At 39.0% G+C, this 14,805-nt stretch overlaps 2 protein-coding genes across 6 annotated transcripts; both read left to right on the top strand.

Annotated features, from left to right (window-relative positions):
- The first annotated feature begins 7,223 nt into the window (after positions 1-7,223).
- Positions 7,224-10,360, top strand: LOC123209027. 5 transcript variants are annotated; one of them, XM_044626735.1, is made up of 5 exons: positions 7,458-7,887; positions 7,967-8,085; positions 8,705-8,856; positions 9,769-9,838; positions 9,936-10,360. In XM_044626735.1, exons 1-5 carry the CDS (start codon positions 7,802-7,804, stop codon positions 9,950-9,952), a joined length of 444 nt encoding a protein of 147 aa, XP_044482670.1. In that variant the 5' UTR covers positions 7,458-7,801; the 3' UTR covers positions 9,953-10,360. The 5 variants fall into 5 exon arrangements, 3 of the variants coding, with proteins under 3 accessions (XP_044482672.1, XP_044482671.1, XP_044482670.1); XR_006500917.1 differs by lacking the exon at positions 9,936-10,360 and having other exon boundaries at positions 7,518-7,887; positions 8,772-9,525; positions 9,769-9,839; XM_044626737.1 differs by lacking the exons at positions 9,769-9,838; positions 9,936-10,360 and having other exon boundaries at positions 7,224-7,885; positions 8,772-9,397.
- A 115-nt stretch (positions 10,361-10,475) lies between these two features.
- On the top strand, positions 10,476-11,776 carry LOC123209028 (protein TPR3-like). Its single transcript, XM_044626738.1, has 4 exons — positions 10,476-10,616; positions 10,901-10,996; positions 11,262-11,496; positions 11,583-11,776. Exons 2-4 carry the CDS (start codon positions 10,947-10,949, stop codon positions 11,631-11,633), a joined length of 336 nt encoding a protein of 111 aa, XP_044482673.1. The 5' UTR covers positions 10,476-10,616; positions 10,901-10,946; the 3' UTR covers positions 11,634-11,776.
- Positions 11,777-14,805: the final 3,029 nt, after the last annotated feature.

The following is a 14,805-nucleotide window of genomic DNA, read 5'->3' as shown; positions in this document are numbered from 1 at the left end:
TGTTTCCTTGCTAGATTACTGCAGGATTGTGAGAAAGATAGTATTTAGTTTAGGGAAGGTCCATCAAGGATCATAAAGGTCAAATACATTGAATTGAATGGCTCTAGAATATATTAATCTGGTTATAGATCTGCTACACATTACATTGTAGTTCAACTCAAGAATAATTTGATGGTCCATTAATATGGATATAAGCTGTTTATATTTGTAGTAATCTGCTTTTGAGATTGATAATTATACCAATACTTCGAAAATGTAGCTGGTGGTTTTATTGGAATTGATAACGGTAGAATTTTAAGCACGTGTACATTAGGTTTGGGTAGGCAGAAATAATGCCCAACTTGCATGATGAAGTTACATAATTGAAATTCTAGAGCTGGTGAGACTATTCATTTGATGATTGGATGGGCATTGTTTTAAGACTGACTGACGAATATATTGATGAATATGCTAACCTATAAAAGTCTTGTTTCTGTTGGGTTTTTAGTCAGTTATGAGCCAAGCAGAGGAGAGGCGTTCCAGCAAGGACTCAAATGTATGTTTGAAGCCTATCTTTCTCTTGTTGTCTTGTTCCTTTTTGAAGCCTTTTCTTTTTTGGTTGTTTTTCATTTTGGTCAGCACTGTTTTGTTGTGCAGAAAGCTAGAAATGGCAATGCATGTCAGATGGTGATCTTATCCATTCATGTATAACGAATAGAACTGGTTTATGACATTGCCCAATATAGCCAAAAAACGCTACAGAGATTCTTGGTTCAGGACATCACAAGTGCACATTTCTAATAGGTTGCTTAATTTTGTAGCATATTCCACAATCTTATATATTTATGTATTCTACTGCACAGACCAAAGGTTGTTTTTCCTTGACAGAAACCAGCTGAGTTGTTTCAAGCCCAAATTATATTCCTGCCCATACATTCATTTGCTTTAGCTTGATGCAAGATGAAATTAGCGAATGATGTTTTTATTTAATTTTTTTTCTATGTTGTGTGATATCTTAGTTAGATGTCTTACTTATATACTCACTTCTGATTCCGTTTTATTCAATGGATGATTGGAAGTTTTTTAAAAACAGTTACAGGCTAGACGAAATTGCTCCCCAGAAAAAAAAATCATCAGCTTTTACAAGCCATTTTCTGTGTTAATTATAATTAATTTTGTTTTTAACAATGTTGACCTTGTACCACATAAAAATAGATTTGTGTGTATGGTGAGCATTATTGTTGAACTAGTGGCCACCACATAGTTTCACTCTCTTCACTACTAGGATACAACTAGCTTCCTCAATATTTTTCTAAGAAATTTCTAACCATCAAATTCATTTTTCCTTTTATCCTTGGTTCCTGTTAAAATTATTATAGGTTTTGAAAGGAAATATTGACTTTAATTTATTGATATGATTTTTCTTTAGTTTGGGTCCTTTTGGAACGAATTGACAGTATCATCAGAAGGAGAAGAAGAGGACTAGAACCTTATGACAAGCATCGAAGATGAAGAAGAAAGCAGCAATGGATGTCCTCCGAGGAAGAAGCTCCGTCTCTCCAAAGAATAATCCTGTCTTCTCAAAGAAAGTTTCAGGCAAAACCATACCCCGTTATAACTTCACCCTTTCTCTCTTTTTTCTTTCTTTCTTTAACTCCAGCTCAATTTTGTCTCTGTTTTCTTCACAGGTAATAGGCGAAAAGTTTCCTTCAATGGTCACTGGTTGAATGAGTTTGTTCCCTAGGAAAGGTTAGCTTATATAAGCCAAGAAGATCTGCTGTGATGACCGAGTGAAACACTTGAATTTGCCGCCAATGTCTTGGTGTTGGAAACAGAGGAAGTAGGCTTCCTTAAATTTAATTCAACGAAGTTTTAATTATAACCACCTAATCAATTCTCACGAGTTGTTGATAGGTATAGAGCTATTTTTGTTTTTGCTTGTGCAGATATGATGATAAAAGTCAGTAAAAGAGAAGAACAGGCACTGTTCCAGATCCAGATGTAGATACTTACACGAAGGTATCTTTAGCATACTTATCTTGTTTATATCAAATGTATTGTTGTGTATGCAGTTGCTACATGTATGAAATATTCATGACATGGACGTGTTACTACCTCATTGGGTACAGTCCTGAGGTCGAGAGGTAAGTTTTAATTGCAATGGTTGTGTTTACAAGTACATTGTATCCTTTCGTACATAAATATCTTTCTATTTAATTTCATCTTATTTATCAATTCGTTATGTTGCAACAACTGTTTGTTGATCAATCAGTGCCCCAATATTGAATGCTTATCATCAAGTATTCTCCAAAATGACAGTATACTGAATTCTTAGGACTAACTTTGTAAATTTTTTGTAACAACGTAAAAGAAGATGATTACATACTGATAGGTACCTGCTATCGATTATCGCTTATACGACTCGAACTGGCTTCGTCGTGGATATTCGGATGCTACTGAAATCGCACTCTGTTGGTTATAGAACAATGTAACAGTGATGGCTGTGTGAGATTTGATAATAACAGTAGATAAGTAATTGCTTCAGAATGTATTCTTGATAGTAAATAAAATAACAGCCCAAAGATTCAAGTGATCTGCTTGCTTACTACTAGTTCTAATAACAAGATAGGAAATTAGAAAAACAATTACTAAAGAAACTATGCACTGAACTGAAGGAACTCCAGCTCAGGCCCCTGCCCCAGCATTCGAGAGGCTGGACTCTCCTCTTCCTTTCCTCCTTCTGGATTGTCCTCCCCCTCCTCTTCTCTTGCTTCCTCTCTTTTATTCTGCATTCTAACCGTTTCTGCCTTTTTCCTAGCTACCATTGCAGCCTTGTCAGTTATAGTGGTCCCCAATTGTGGTTGTGTGCAAATTGATAATCCTTGTTTGTCTGCTGCTTGTCTCTCCTCTGGAATTCTGCCACATGCCGCTTCTTCTGCGGCTCTCTTCTTCCTCTTTTTCCTAACATAATCTCTCTCCCTAACATTACCCTCCCCATCAAGTGGCACATTGCCCTCAAGGTGCAATGTTGGAAAGAGTGGCCTGATTTTTGTATAAAGCTCCCAAGAATTTTCATGAGCAGGCAGCTTCCTCAACTTAATTAACAGCTCCAATTCTCCTTGTCAATTGTATCTGTGAGCCATTATTCCTTCAGGCTGTGTTTCCAATTCACCTTCTTCATTTAGGCAATCTGGTAAATTCTGGCAGAGTGTTTCAGACCCCAATTGCCTTTTAAGCTGCGAAATATGGAAAACAGGGTGGATTCGAGCGGTTTCAGGTAGCTTCAACTTATATACTACTTTTTAGACTCTTTCTATTATTTCATAAAGTCCGTAATATCGGGGACTCAGTTTCTCGTTTGGTCGTGTCGCCAAGGAACGAAAAAGGTACGGCTGGAACCTAAGGAATACGTAATCCCCCGCACTGAGTTCTATATCCCTGCGGTGCTTATCTACATGCTTCTTCATTCTGGATTGTGCCTTACTCAAATTTTCCTTCAACTGATCCAGCACCAAGTTTCTTTCCTTTATCAGATTGTTCACTTTTTCCACCTTCGAATGCTCTTCTACTAGCCTAAGGAGCGACGGCGGATCCTTGCCATATACTGCCTTGAAAGGGGTCATTCCTGCCGCGCTATGGAAAGATGTATTGTACCAATACTCAGCCCATGCTAACCAGTTCATCCATTTCTTTGTTTGTCCTAGGCAGAAACAACGGAGATAATCTTCGAGGCTCCGATTGACAACTTCAGTTTGTCCATCCGTCTGAGGATGGTACGCCGAACTGAACTTTAAGGTGGTTCCAATAGCCTTAAACATCTCTAACCAAAAATGGCTCATGAAGACGCGATCCCTATTAGTTACAATGGTCTTCGGAAAGCGGTGAAGATGTACTATTTCCTTTACGAAGATTTTAGCTACTTCCTTGGTTGTATATGGGTGCCGAATAGTAAGAAAATGGCCGTATTTCGTAAAGCGATCAATTACTACCAGTATTGTGTCTACACCCTAAATTTTCGGTAGCCTCGTAATGAAGTCCATTGAGAGATCCTCCCATATACCCGTTGGAATTGGCAGTGGCTGTAGTAATCCTACTGGAGAAGCTGCTTCATACTTCACTTTTTGACACACCCCACATTCTGTCACAAACTTCTTGATATCCTTTTTCATTCCTTCCTAAAATAAAATTGATTTTACCCTCATGTAAGTTCTGAAAAATCTAGAATGCCCTTCATATGGGGAAGAGTGAAATTCTTGGATGAATTGTGAGATGAATTTGGATCCCCTCGGAAGGACTATGCGTCCCCTGTACAACAGATTTCCATTTCTTAGAGAGTAACTTTGATGCTTATGCTGTCGACTCAAAATTTCTTGAACCAGCCACTTAAGTTTTTTGTCTTGTAATACCTCCTGTTGAATGTTTTCGGTTTTTGCCACCAGTGTCACTGAGATTGCTCTGATTTCTTCACCCAGCTATGGTTTTCTGGAGAGAGTGTCGGGGACTTTGTTTTCACATCTAGGCCTGTATATAATTTCAAAGTCAAATCCCAACATTTTAATTACTCATTTTTGCTGTTCATGGCCGATCACACGTTCTGTGAGGAATCGCAAGCTTTTTTGGTTAGTCTTTACTTTAAAATGCCTTCCTAAGAGGTAATGTCTCCACCTTTGCAAAACCAATACAATAGCCATCAGCTCTCTTTCGTAAATCGACTTCCCTTGATTATGTAATGATAAAGCTTTGCTCAAAAAGGTTATGGGTCTCCCTTCTTGCATGAGCACAACTCCCAGCCTACTCCCAGACGCATCGGTTTCTACCACAAATTCCTTGGAGAAATTCGGCATGGCCAACATAGGTAAAGTCATCATGGCATTTTTCAGTTTTTCAAAAGCTTCTTGCGCCTCTATGTCCCATCAGAAGGCATTCTTTTTCAGGAGATTCGTGAGGGGGGTTGCAATCTTTCTGTAGCCCTTAACAAATCTTCTGTAATATCCAGTCAGCCCTAGGAATCCTCTCAACTCCCTCAAATCCTTTGGTACAGGCCAACTCTGCATGTCTTCGATCTTCTTGGGGTCGGCTTCCACTCCTTCCTTGGATACAATGTGTCCTAAATATTCAATTTTCCCACACCCAAAAGAGCATTTCTTTCTATTGATCACAAAGCTGTGAGCCTGTAGATGTTCCAACACCTTTCCCAGATACTCCAAATGGTCTTGGAGACTCCTACAGGATATGAGTATATCATCGAAAAATACCAAAACGAACTTTCGTAAATACAGCCTGAAAATTTCGTTCATTATACTCTGAAAAATGGCTGGAGCGTTTAAGAGGCCGAAGGGCATGACGAGGAATTCGTAGTGCCCTTTGTGTGTGCGGAATGCCGTCTTCTCTATATCCTCTTCACGGACCCTTACTTGGTGGTAGCCAGCCTTTAAGTCCAGCTTGCTGAAGATCTCAGCTCCAACTAGTTCATCCAATAGTTCGTCGATAATTGGGATAGGAAATTTGTCAGGGACAGTGACTTTGTTCAAGGTTCTGTAGTCGACACAAAAGCACCACCCACCATCTTTTTTTTTGACTAAGATTACTGGACTCGAGAACGGGCTGACACTAGGCCTGATTATACCCGCCGTAAGCATTTCACAAACAATCTTCTCTATTTCGTCCTTCTGATAATAAGGGTAACGATACGGCCGAACATTTGGTGGTTGAGCCCCGTTTACTAAACGTATGGCATGGTCTCTGGAACGTCGTGGTGGAAGGCCATGAGGTTCAGAAAATAAGGACTTAAATTCTTCTAGCAGTTTACTTACTGCAGGAGTAGAGTGACTAGCCTCTATAGCAGCCTCCTCTTCTGTCGTCCCTAATTCTATCCAATAAGCTTCTCCTCCTTTGCAAACAGACTTCATCACCGTTTTAAAAGTAGTTTCCAGACAAGTCAGAGACATGTCCCCTTTTATTTCCACTCTCTTTCCTTCCTATACAAACTTCATGGTTTGGTTCTTCCAATTTATTTTCACTTCACCCAATCTGCTGAGCCAATCAACTCCCAATATAAGATCAATCCCTCTTAATTGAAATGGAAGAAAATTCTGAATAATTGCGACTCCCTATATAAACACTTCCACGCCATTGCATCTCCCCAGTCCACTCACCCTTCTACTATCACCCAACACCACAGCGAATTTCAGAGGCTGCAATGGAATATTAAGCTTGCCAACTAACCTTTCCGAAATAAAGTTATGGGTGGTGCCACTATCCAAGAGCACCGCCACTTCTCTGCCGTACACTGTTCCCAACACCTTCATGGTTTTTGGAGTGTTGATTCCCACCACTGAACTTGTGTTCAATGTAGCCTCCATCTCTCTGTCTTCTACCATCTTAGTTTCTTCGTCCCTCAGGGGTGGAGAAGTATTTGCCTCTTTTGGAGGTGGTGAGAAGGAAGGGGATGCTTCCTACTCCGTTGGTGCTTTACCTTAATCTCCATTCTCCTTCCCAATAATGATATCCCTCAGTTCTCGAAGGTAGCCATGAAGGGATTCAATGTTAGCGTCAATGCCTCCCATCCTATTGTTCATCTCTTCCATTTTCTCTTTCATTCCAGTTAACTTAGTCTCGATTCCTTCCACCCGGCTTTCCATTCTAGTCATGCTCTGATATTAAATGATAGATACCTGCTGTCGATTATTGCTTATACGACTCGAACTGGCTTCGTCATGGATATTCGGATGCTACTGAAATCGCACTCTGTTGGTTATAGAACAATGTAACAGTGATGGCTGTGTGACATTTGATAATAATAGTAGATAAGTAATTGCTTCAGAATGTATTCTTGATAGTAAATAAAATAACAGCCCAAAGATTCAAGTGTTCTGCTTGCTTACTACTAGTTCTAATAACAAGATAGGAAATTAGAAAAACAATTACTAAAGAAACTATGACTGAACTGAAGGAACTCCAGCTCAGGCCCCTACCCCAGCATTCGAGAGGCTGGACTCTCCTCTTCCTTTCCTCCTTCTGGATTTTCGTCCCCCTCCTCTTCTCTTGCTTCCTCTCTTTTATTCTGCATTCTAACCGCTTCTGCCTTTTTCCCAGCTACCATTGCAGCCTTGTTAGTTATAGTGGTTCCCAATTGTGGTTGTGTGCAAATTGGTAATCCTTGTTTGTCTGCTACTTGTCTCTCCTCTGGAATTTTGCCATGTTCTTCCTCTTTTTCCTAACATAAACTCTTTCCCTAACACATACTCAGGATATAAATTCCTAAACGATATGTTTAAATTCACTTTTTAAATCATTTAAAAGTGGTGGCTGCAGAAAGCTTCTCACTTTCTGGTGGCTGAGGTTCTGATATTTAATTGATTGCTCTGATTTTAGGTTCTTCTGTCAGTTCATTCTACTTTTTGTAGTGCACCTGGCAAACCCCCTGTTTTGTGACAAGCTTACATTCCCAGCCTTCAAAAGTGAGGACATTGATAAACCAGAAGTTTTTCTTGAATCTTTTGATAGCAGTTAAATTTCTCATTTTTGCCATTGTTCTGCAGCAAGGTTTTTTGGTGAAAACAAAACCTAGAAAATGCATTTTAAAATTATTTATGTTTATTGGTATGTTATATATTAGTTGAGTTGTACTTTGGGTTTGCGTTTTTGATATATTTTACACTTGCAGATGATATACCTCCTCTTGATGAGAGTTATTTTCTAAAACTCGCTTCTTTTTAAAATCTTTTCAATTTAAATTGGCACCCTAAACTTTGCAAGAACCCTCGTCCAAATCCTGATATTAAGACAGTCTTCACTGATCATTCTGGCAATCCTACAGCTAATGGAGCTCGTCCTCCTCCTACAAGCACCCCTCTTGTGGGACCAATTCCTAAAGTTGGTGCTTTTCTGCCTCTTGGTGCTCATGGTGTGAGTAATTTGCATCTATCTGCCATTGACAACATTGGTTCGTGCTCAAATAACAATTGTCAGGTGTCTTACGGTGCAGCCATTTCAGACTGTTGTTTCCCCATCTCTTGGTGCTGTTGCTGGTTGGATGTCAAACAGTAGTCCTTCCTTACCTTGCCTTGCTGTGGTCTCCTGGTCTTGTTCAGTCTTCTATTGCTGGTAAGGATGTTTGTTATTGCATAGTTTGCATTGCTTTTCCCCCCTGCTTTAGGCTTAATATGTTTGTTTGAATTACTATAATTTATTTATTTATTTCTTTTTAGAGGGATTTTTGAAACACGAGGTCAATAGGTATGATTGGGATGGATCATTAGTCAGCTAATTCAGAGAATTTGATGAAGCATATCCACACTGGCCAATCTAATGAGATGTGGATGAGTTAGATAATCTTTCATTTTTTAAAACTTGATAGCTTCTGTAAAATTCTAAATGACCTTTATATCAGTTGCTTGTTGCAATTCTCTTGGTTGATTCCCACTTCAATGATTGTTTGGTGTCTGTAGGTGTTTTTTTCTAATATAGCACATAGTGTAGCACATAGTGTAGCACATACTCCCGATGTATATTCTCAAGATGACATCACTAAAACTATTCTTTTAGGTAAAAAAAAAAAAAGAAAATAGCAATTTTTTTTTTGTGCAAACCGTAAATCAAGAATCTAATGTCATGAACGTGGATTTCCATCCACAACAACAAACTATTATTTTAGGTAAAGAAATAGAAAATAACTACTGTTGAATTTCTGATCACTGAAAAATTTATATAACTTCTTCCACAGATTTTTTGTTATTGATTAAAATTAATGCTTTTCGGTCTATAATGGGGACAAATGTTGGTGACATTAGCCTTTGGGAGGTGGGATCCGTGGCAAGGCTGGCACACAAGTCTTTCAAGGTTTGGGACAAATCAGCTGCTTCAATGCCATTGCAGGTATTCACCATCTTAACTTCCTATGTGTATGATAGAACTCCAATTATCAAGAGAGGAGGGGAAAAAAGGGAAATTCTACACCACTAGCTATGATAGCAACAGTTGAAGATAAACATTATCAAGATAAGTCTATTATAGCAACAGTTGGAGATAAACATTATCAAGATAAGTCTATGATAACAACAATTGAAGATAAACATTATCAAGATAAGTCTATGAAGCATAGTGAAACTTTTCAAGAAGCTCAAGATAGAGATAAATCAAAGGAGGGAGATAATGATAACTCAGAGGGGAGATGAGACTCATCCAGCAGTTTATTCAACTATAAAAAGGGGGCAGAGCAATGCAGAAGATCATGAGAAATTACACGACACTTGGGTGGGGAAATTGAGGGCCTTCGGCCCAGGGACACTAGTTACTGAGATGGGCAACTCCAGTGTATCATTTATTCTGATCATCTAGTTTCAGTCAATAAGCAATTGTATTCTGGCACTGCCATATTTAATAAAGCAATTGCATTAGTGTTCGGCCTTTACAATTATATCATTGCACAAATTAAATAACCTTTTCCAATTACACAGTAAACTGATACACTAATATCATAACCAATGCACAGAATTCACTCCAGAATCAGCATCGGAGGGTTGCAGCAGCATATTTCCAATCCAGGTTTGCATCAGAGTATAATGCATAAAATCTTCCTCCTTTATCAATGTGATCTTGACAATGAATTTAATAATAGTGGGTAGTAACTGTTACTCACATAAATCCACCCTAGTACTTAACGAAAGTTGGATTTAGTATACTTGTTGGCTTGACTGCCAAACACTTTAATATTAACCATGACTGACAATTTAGGAAGATAAGAATGGACTGATTCTTGTCTCTGCATTAATTAACTTGTACTACCAGATGGCTTTGTTGAATGATGCTCCGATATCAGTGAATAGGAATGTTTGGGGGCCAGATGGACTTATGCTTGGTATGTATATGCTTTCTTTGCTGGTGACTATGAATCATATATTTAGTTCAGTGTACTTACGTTTTCTCTTAATTAAATTGCGCTTTGTCTATGTTATGGCCCAAGTTTATGTAAGAAAGAAGGCTAAAACCGAAGCAAAGGGAAGAGAGGGAAGGGCAACAGGAAGCGAAGATTCTGGAGCTCGACACCAAGTTGAAGCAGACTCAGTTCAGGATTCACAACAGCTCAAGAAAAGGGCAATAACAGAATGAGCGGACCACAGGTAAATTGAAGAATGACGTGGCGGCAGCTGAAGATAGAAGTGAATTAGAGGGAAAAGAGCATTATATGGTGCAGGAAAGGAAAGGAAAAGGGTTAAGTAGAAATTGAGGAAATACAGGGAATTTAGGGAGAGATCCAGCCTCTCTAATGCTGGAGTTGTATGAGTGCTGAGGGAAGGGTTGTATTCTGTATTGATGATTTGTATCAGTATTATTATTGTGGAATAGTAGAGACCAATAATGAATTCAAGATTTCCTTCAATCATAATTCTTCCATATATCATTTCTATTTTTGTACATTTAGTACTGCCATTTACATTCTTGTTATTGCACTTGGAAGATTGATGATTATGGTGATTGTAGGTGGAGTACTGCAGTAGTTTGTCTGGAGGTGATGCGTTGCTGGAGAAGTTAGCTGGGTTGACTGGAATCTCACCAGTCTAGGCGTTGCATTTTCAAAACATATTGTTCAGATATATACTTGCAATCCAACTGGAGAACTAAGACAGCACTTAGAAGTAAATTCTGTATAGTGAATATCAGTTCTTCCTTGATAATGGCTACATACGGTTTCAAAACATATTGTTTTAGATTGATGCCCATGTTGGTGGAGCATTTGTTCATCCCAATAAGCAATTTTGTATAGCTACATGTGGAGATGATAAAACTATTAAGGTATCATCTTAAAAGGACTTGAACTGCTTCTCTAGGGAAAACTTAACTGATATATCCTCGTTGTAATGTTCATCCTATTAATGAGTTTGGCTTGTCGGGATGCTTAGAGTAGTATCTTCCGCGACAGGTATGGGATGCAGTAGCTGGATGCAGGCAGTATACATTTGAAGGCCATGAAGCTCCTGTGTATTCAGTCTGTCCTCACCATGAAGAAAATATTCAGGTTAATCTTTTTTAACTCATCTATGATGTATTCGTGATCTGTATCATTATCTGTTTTTATATGGTAACTCACTGATAGAACTAAGATGACTACCATCACTTTGAATCTCATATTATCCATCTTCCTATCTTGAAATATGCAGTTTATATTTTCTACTGCCATTGATGGAAAGATCCTTGGCACTTGTCTGCTTTTGATTTGCCATTATTTTTAACTATTCTTACATCTTCTAAATAGAGTAATACTTCTATATTTTATCTTGCAGGCTATTCTCATGTGGAACAAGTGAAGAAGGCGAATCTCATTTAGTTGAGTGGAATGAGAGTGAAGGAGCTATCAAAAAGACATATTCTGGTTTCAGTGAGCGTTCTCTAAGAGTTGTCCAGTTTGATACAACACGGAATCGATTCTTGGCTGCTGGTGACGAATTTCAAATTAAATTCTGGGATATGAACAAAACAAATATGCTGACATCTGTTGATGCAGATGGCGGATTGCTGGTTTGTAGTTTTACTGTTTACTTGTGCACCAATGGTATTTAGCAGTAGATATGTAGCTGTTGTTCATTCAATTCTATTCTTTGCAGGCTAGTCCTAGACTGAGATTCAGTAAGGATCTCTGCTTGCAGTTACAATGAGTGACAATATTTATAGATATCCACATAACTGAAAGAGATTGCTTACTGTGTCTCAGGTCATGACAATGTTTATGCCCCTACCTCCGGCAGCTACCTTTTTGGCATTCCATCCCCAAGATAATAATATCATTGCCATTGGGATGGAGGATTCTACTATTTAAATATACAACGTCAGAGTTGATGAGGTGAAGTTTCTCCCTTGAATTGTCGTATTCTTTACTTAATTTTTTAAGCTAGTTTTTTGTGTAACTGGTCACAAAACATCTTCAATTAGAGTTTGCTCCATTTATTGCTAGTTTTAATCTATATTTGATTACAATGTTATTTTGAGAATGATAATGTATATATTATTTTGGTTTGGTTGACTCATTATACATACCATGCAATCTGATGTATGTTTGTTGGCTCAGTTTATTAGTGGGGAAGTCTTAATGTTACCATCTTATTTTAGGAATTGGTAGTTAGTATAATTCCATAAGAACAACTGAAATCATTTTTCTACTATTACTATTATTATTATTATTATTATTATTATTATTATTATAGGGAAATGTACCATCTTCCCAAAAAAACATATATGCAACAAAAGTACAAAAAGGTATACATGAGTCCACTACAGTATATAAAAACCTTGCTAAAAAACTATCAAAGCTCAAGTATAGTTATCTAAATAATTTAGTCAGTAGTTTTATTGAATATTTAAAGCTCATTGCATGATATATAATGTGAAAGTATAATTTATGCTAAATGTTGCTGGCAGGTCAAAACCAAACTCAAGGGTTACCAAAATCAAATCACAAGGCTTGCATTTTCCCAAACTTTAAATGCATTGGTGTCTTCAAGGGCTAATGTGTAGGTTAGAATCAAACTAATATAAAATTCAACATTTTAGTGTTTATTGCTATTAGTTGTTCTAATGTTTATTTGGGCTGCTTTAAGTTTTTCTCAAGAGTAAGAAAACTAGCACATTCAAATCATTAAGGGCTTGCTCTATTGACTGTTTGCTTATTTGAGGAGCAAAATATTTTCCTTAGTATCTTGTTTGATAGTGTTAGGGCAAAAGTATATGTTAAGAAGAAATCAAAGGAGAAAGGAAGATTGACAAGTGGCAGCCAGATAAGGAGAGTTCAAGATGATCAATCAAGCCAGGAAAGTATTAGGAGTCAAAGGCAGCAGGTAATGGAAGCTAGGAGCATGTACCAGATCCTAGGGGAATTAAAAGATGAGGTGACATTCTCTGAGAGAAACAACAGGCGCGAAGGAGTAGAAAAGGAGTATAAAAAGACTTGGAGGACAGAGAAAAAGAGGAGTATTGGAGAAGTAAAGGAAGGGTAGGGAGAGACAGCCTCTCGAAGAGCTGGAGCAGGTTTGGGGATCGTAAAGGAAACGGAGTACCTTGTTCTTTTGAATGTATTTTGCTATGGATATGTAACATTGACAGGAAACTTGATTGTTGAATGTAACATTCCATTAATGAATGAAATTAATTCATATGTTTTGCTGTGAATGAATCTCTGTTTGTGAATTAATTACATTGAATATATTACATTGGAGAAAACAATCTGGAATATCCTTAACGGCTTGAGTAGTTGAACTGGTGGAAGACACTTCTGGAAAAGCTGCTGCAGAAAATGCTTCAGTCATCAGCATAGAAGAGCACTGCAGTAGGGAGTAGTTCTGCTCCATCTGAAGGTCCGTATCAACTGGTATCAGAGCATGACGAGAATGGAGGCTAGGGTGGAAAGAGTAGAGTCGAAATTAGCGGTAATGAAGGAAGGGGTAGAGGGGCTTCGAACTGAGATGACGAACGAAGACACCAGGATGGAAAAAATGGAATCTAACATAGAAACCATTAAAGAATACTTAAAGGAATTAAGAGAATCAACAGTTGCACGTGAGGGAAATGACAAGGGTAAGACACCCATGGAATCAAACCCATCACCATCTTACTCTCCTCCGCAGGGAGAGGGCCCGTTGCCGCCGCTCAATCGATTGGAAGAGGTTGTGATTGAAGGAGGAGGAACGAATAATGTAGACAGAAGAGAGAGAGAGTCGTTGGAGGGGAACAGAGAGATTTACAGTATAGAAGATTAGAACTTCCTTTGTTTGGAGGGGCAGAGGCGTTAGATTGGACATCGAAGGTGGAACGCTATTTTTAGGTGAACAGGCTGACGAAACTGGAGAAACTAACCGCAGCTGGAGTTTGTATAAAGGGAGATGCACTGTATTGGTTACAGTGGTGGGAAAGACATCAGCCTTTCTCGGGATGGGAGGAATTTAAGAGGGAGGTATTGGAGCGATTTCCACCAGCTGACGAACGAACGGCGGAGGAAGAACTCTTTGGCATCCGACAAGTAGGATTGGTGCAAGAGTACCGCAGTCGATTTGAGCTCTTGTTGGCGTCAGTCACCGACCTTCTAGAAGACAAGATGAAGATTATTTTTATGAATGGATTGATAGACGAAATTCGACCGGAGGTGAAGATGTTTCACCCTCGAACGTTGACGGAGATGATGACCAGAGCGTGCCAGGTGGAGAGGAAAAACCAGATCATTGACGAGCGCTATGTATTGAGGCCAGGAAGAAGCTACCTGAGAACCCAGTTTCAGGCGACCCGATTTCCTCACCCCACCCATACCAGCCCAATCCTTATTACTCCCAGCCCAATTGCGTCTGCCTCCAGTAACCGGCCTAACAGCATGACTGCCTCTACGCAAGCCCAAACTCCTTCTCGCCCATTCAACCGAAGCCCAACAGGCCTACCCGTTAGCCTATTTGACGACCCAACCTGACCCCAAAACAAAAACCGCCCTTTTTTTCATAGCAAAACCAGTCTATCTTCAACGCAGTCGACACCCATCCATAATCAACGATCTAATGCAAACACCGGAGCCTCGTCCTGGCCGCTTCAACGAGAAGGGAATTTTCGATGCCTCTCCGATGAAGAGTTCTGGACCAAGGTAGAGAAGGGGTTATACTTCCGTTGTGACGAGAAATTCGTTTCGGGCCATCGCTGTCGGTTTCGCCAACTGAGAATCATGTTAGTGGGCGATAAAGAAGCCGAGGAGGAGTCAAGAGAAGAGAATGACCAGGAAACTCCGACCGAGGAACCTGAAGGGGAGATCAATCTAAATTGTAGTTCGGTGGTAGGATTTGACTCTCCCAAGACCAT

This window comes from Mangifera indica, chromosome 2, assembly GCF_011075055.1.
Source record: "Mangifera indica cultivar Alphonso chromosome 2, CATAS_Mindica_2.1, whole genome shotgun sequence".
Classification (NCBI taxonomy): Eukaryota; Viridiplantae; Streptophyta; class Magnoliopsida; order Sapindales; family Anacardiaceae; genus Mangifera; species Mangifera indica.
The sequence above is the reverse complement of the archived record's forward strand: the minus strand, read 5'-3'. Positions and strand labels throughout refer to the sequence as shown.

Bases quoted from the DNA above. Each gene is read 5' to 3' on its own strand.
- LOC123209028 (XM_044626738.1), top strand. From the start codon at position 10,947: ATGAAGCTCCTGTGTATTCAGTCTGTCCTCACCATGAAGAAAATATTC. The intron at 10,997-11,261 runs GTTAATCTTTTT...TTTATCTTGCAG, and splicing joins ACCATGAAGAAAATATTCAG to GCTATTCTCATGTGGAACAA. The intron at 11,497-11,582 runs GTTTGTAGTTTT...TATTCTTTGCAG, and splicing joins ATGCAGATGGCGGATTGCTG to GCTAGTCCTAGACTGAGATT.
- LOC123209027 (XM_044626735.1), top strand. From the start codon at position 7,802: ATGGAGCTCGTCCTCCTCCTACAAGCACCCCTCTTGTGGGACCAATTC. The intron at 7,888-7,966 runs GTGAGTAATTTG...CTTACGGTGCAG, and splicing joins TGCCTCTTGGTGCTCATGGT to CCATTTCAGACTGTTGTTTC. The intron at 8,857-9,768 runs GTATTCACCATC...TTGTACTACCAG, and splicing joins CTGCTTCAATGCCATTGCAG to ATGGCTTTGTTGAATGATGC.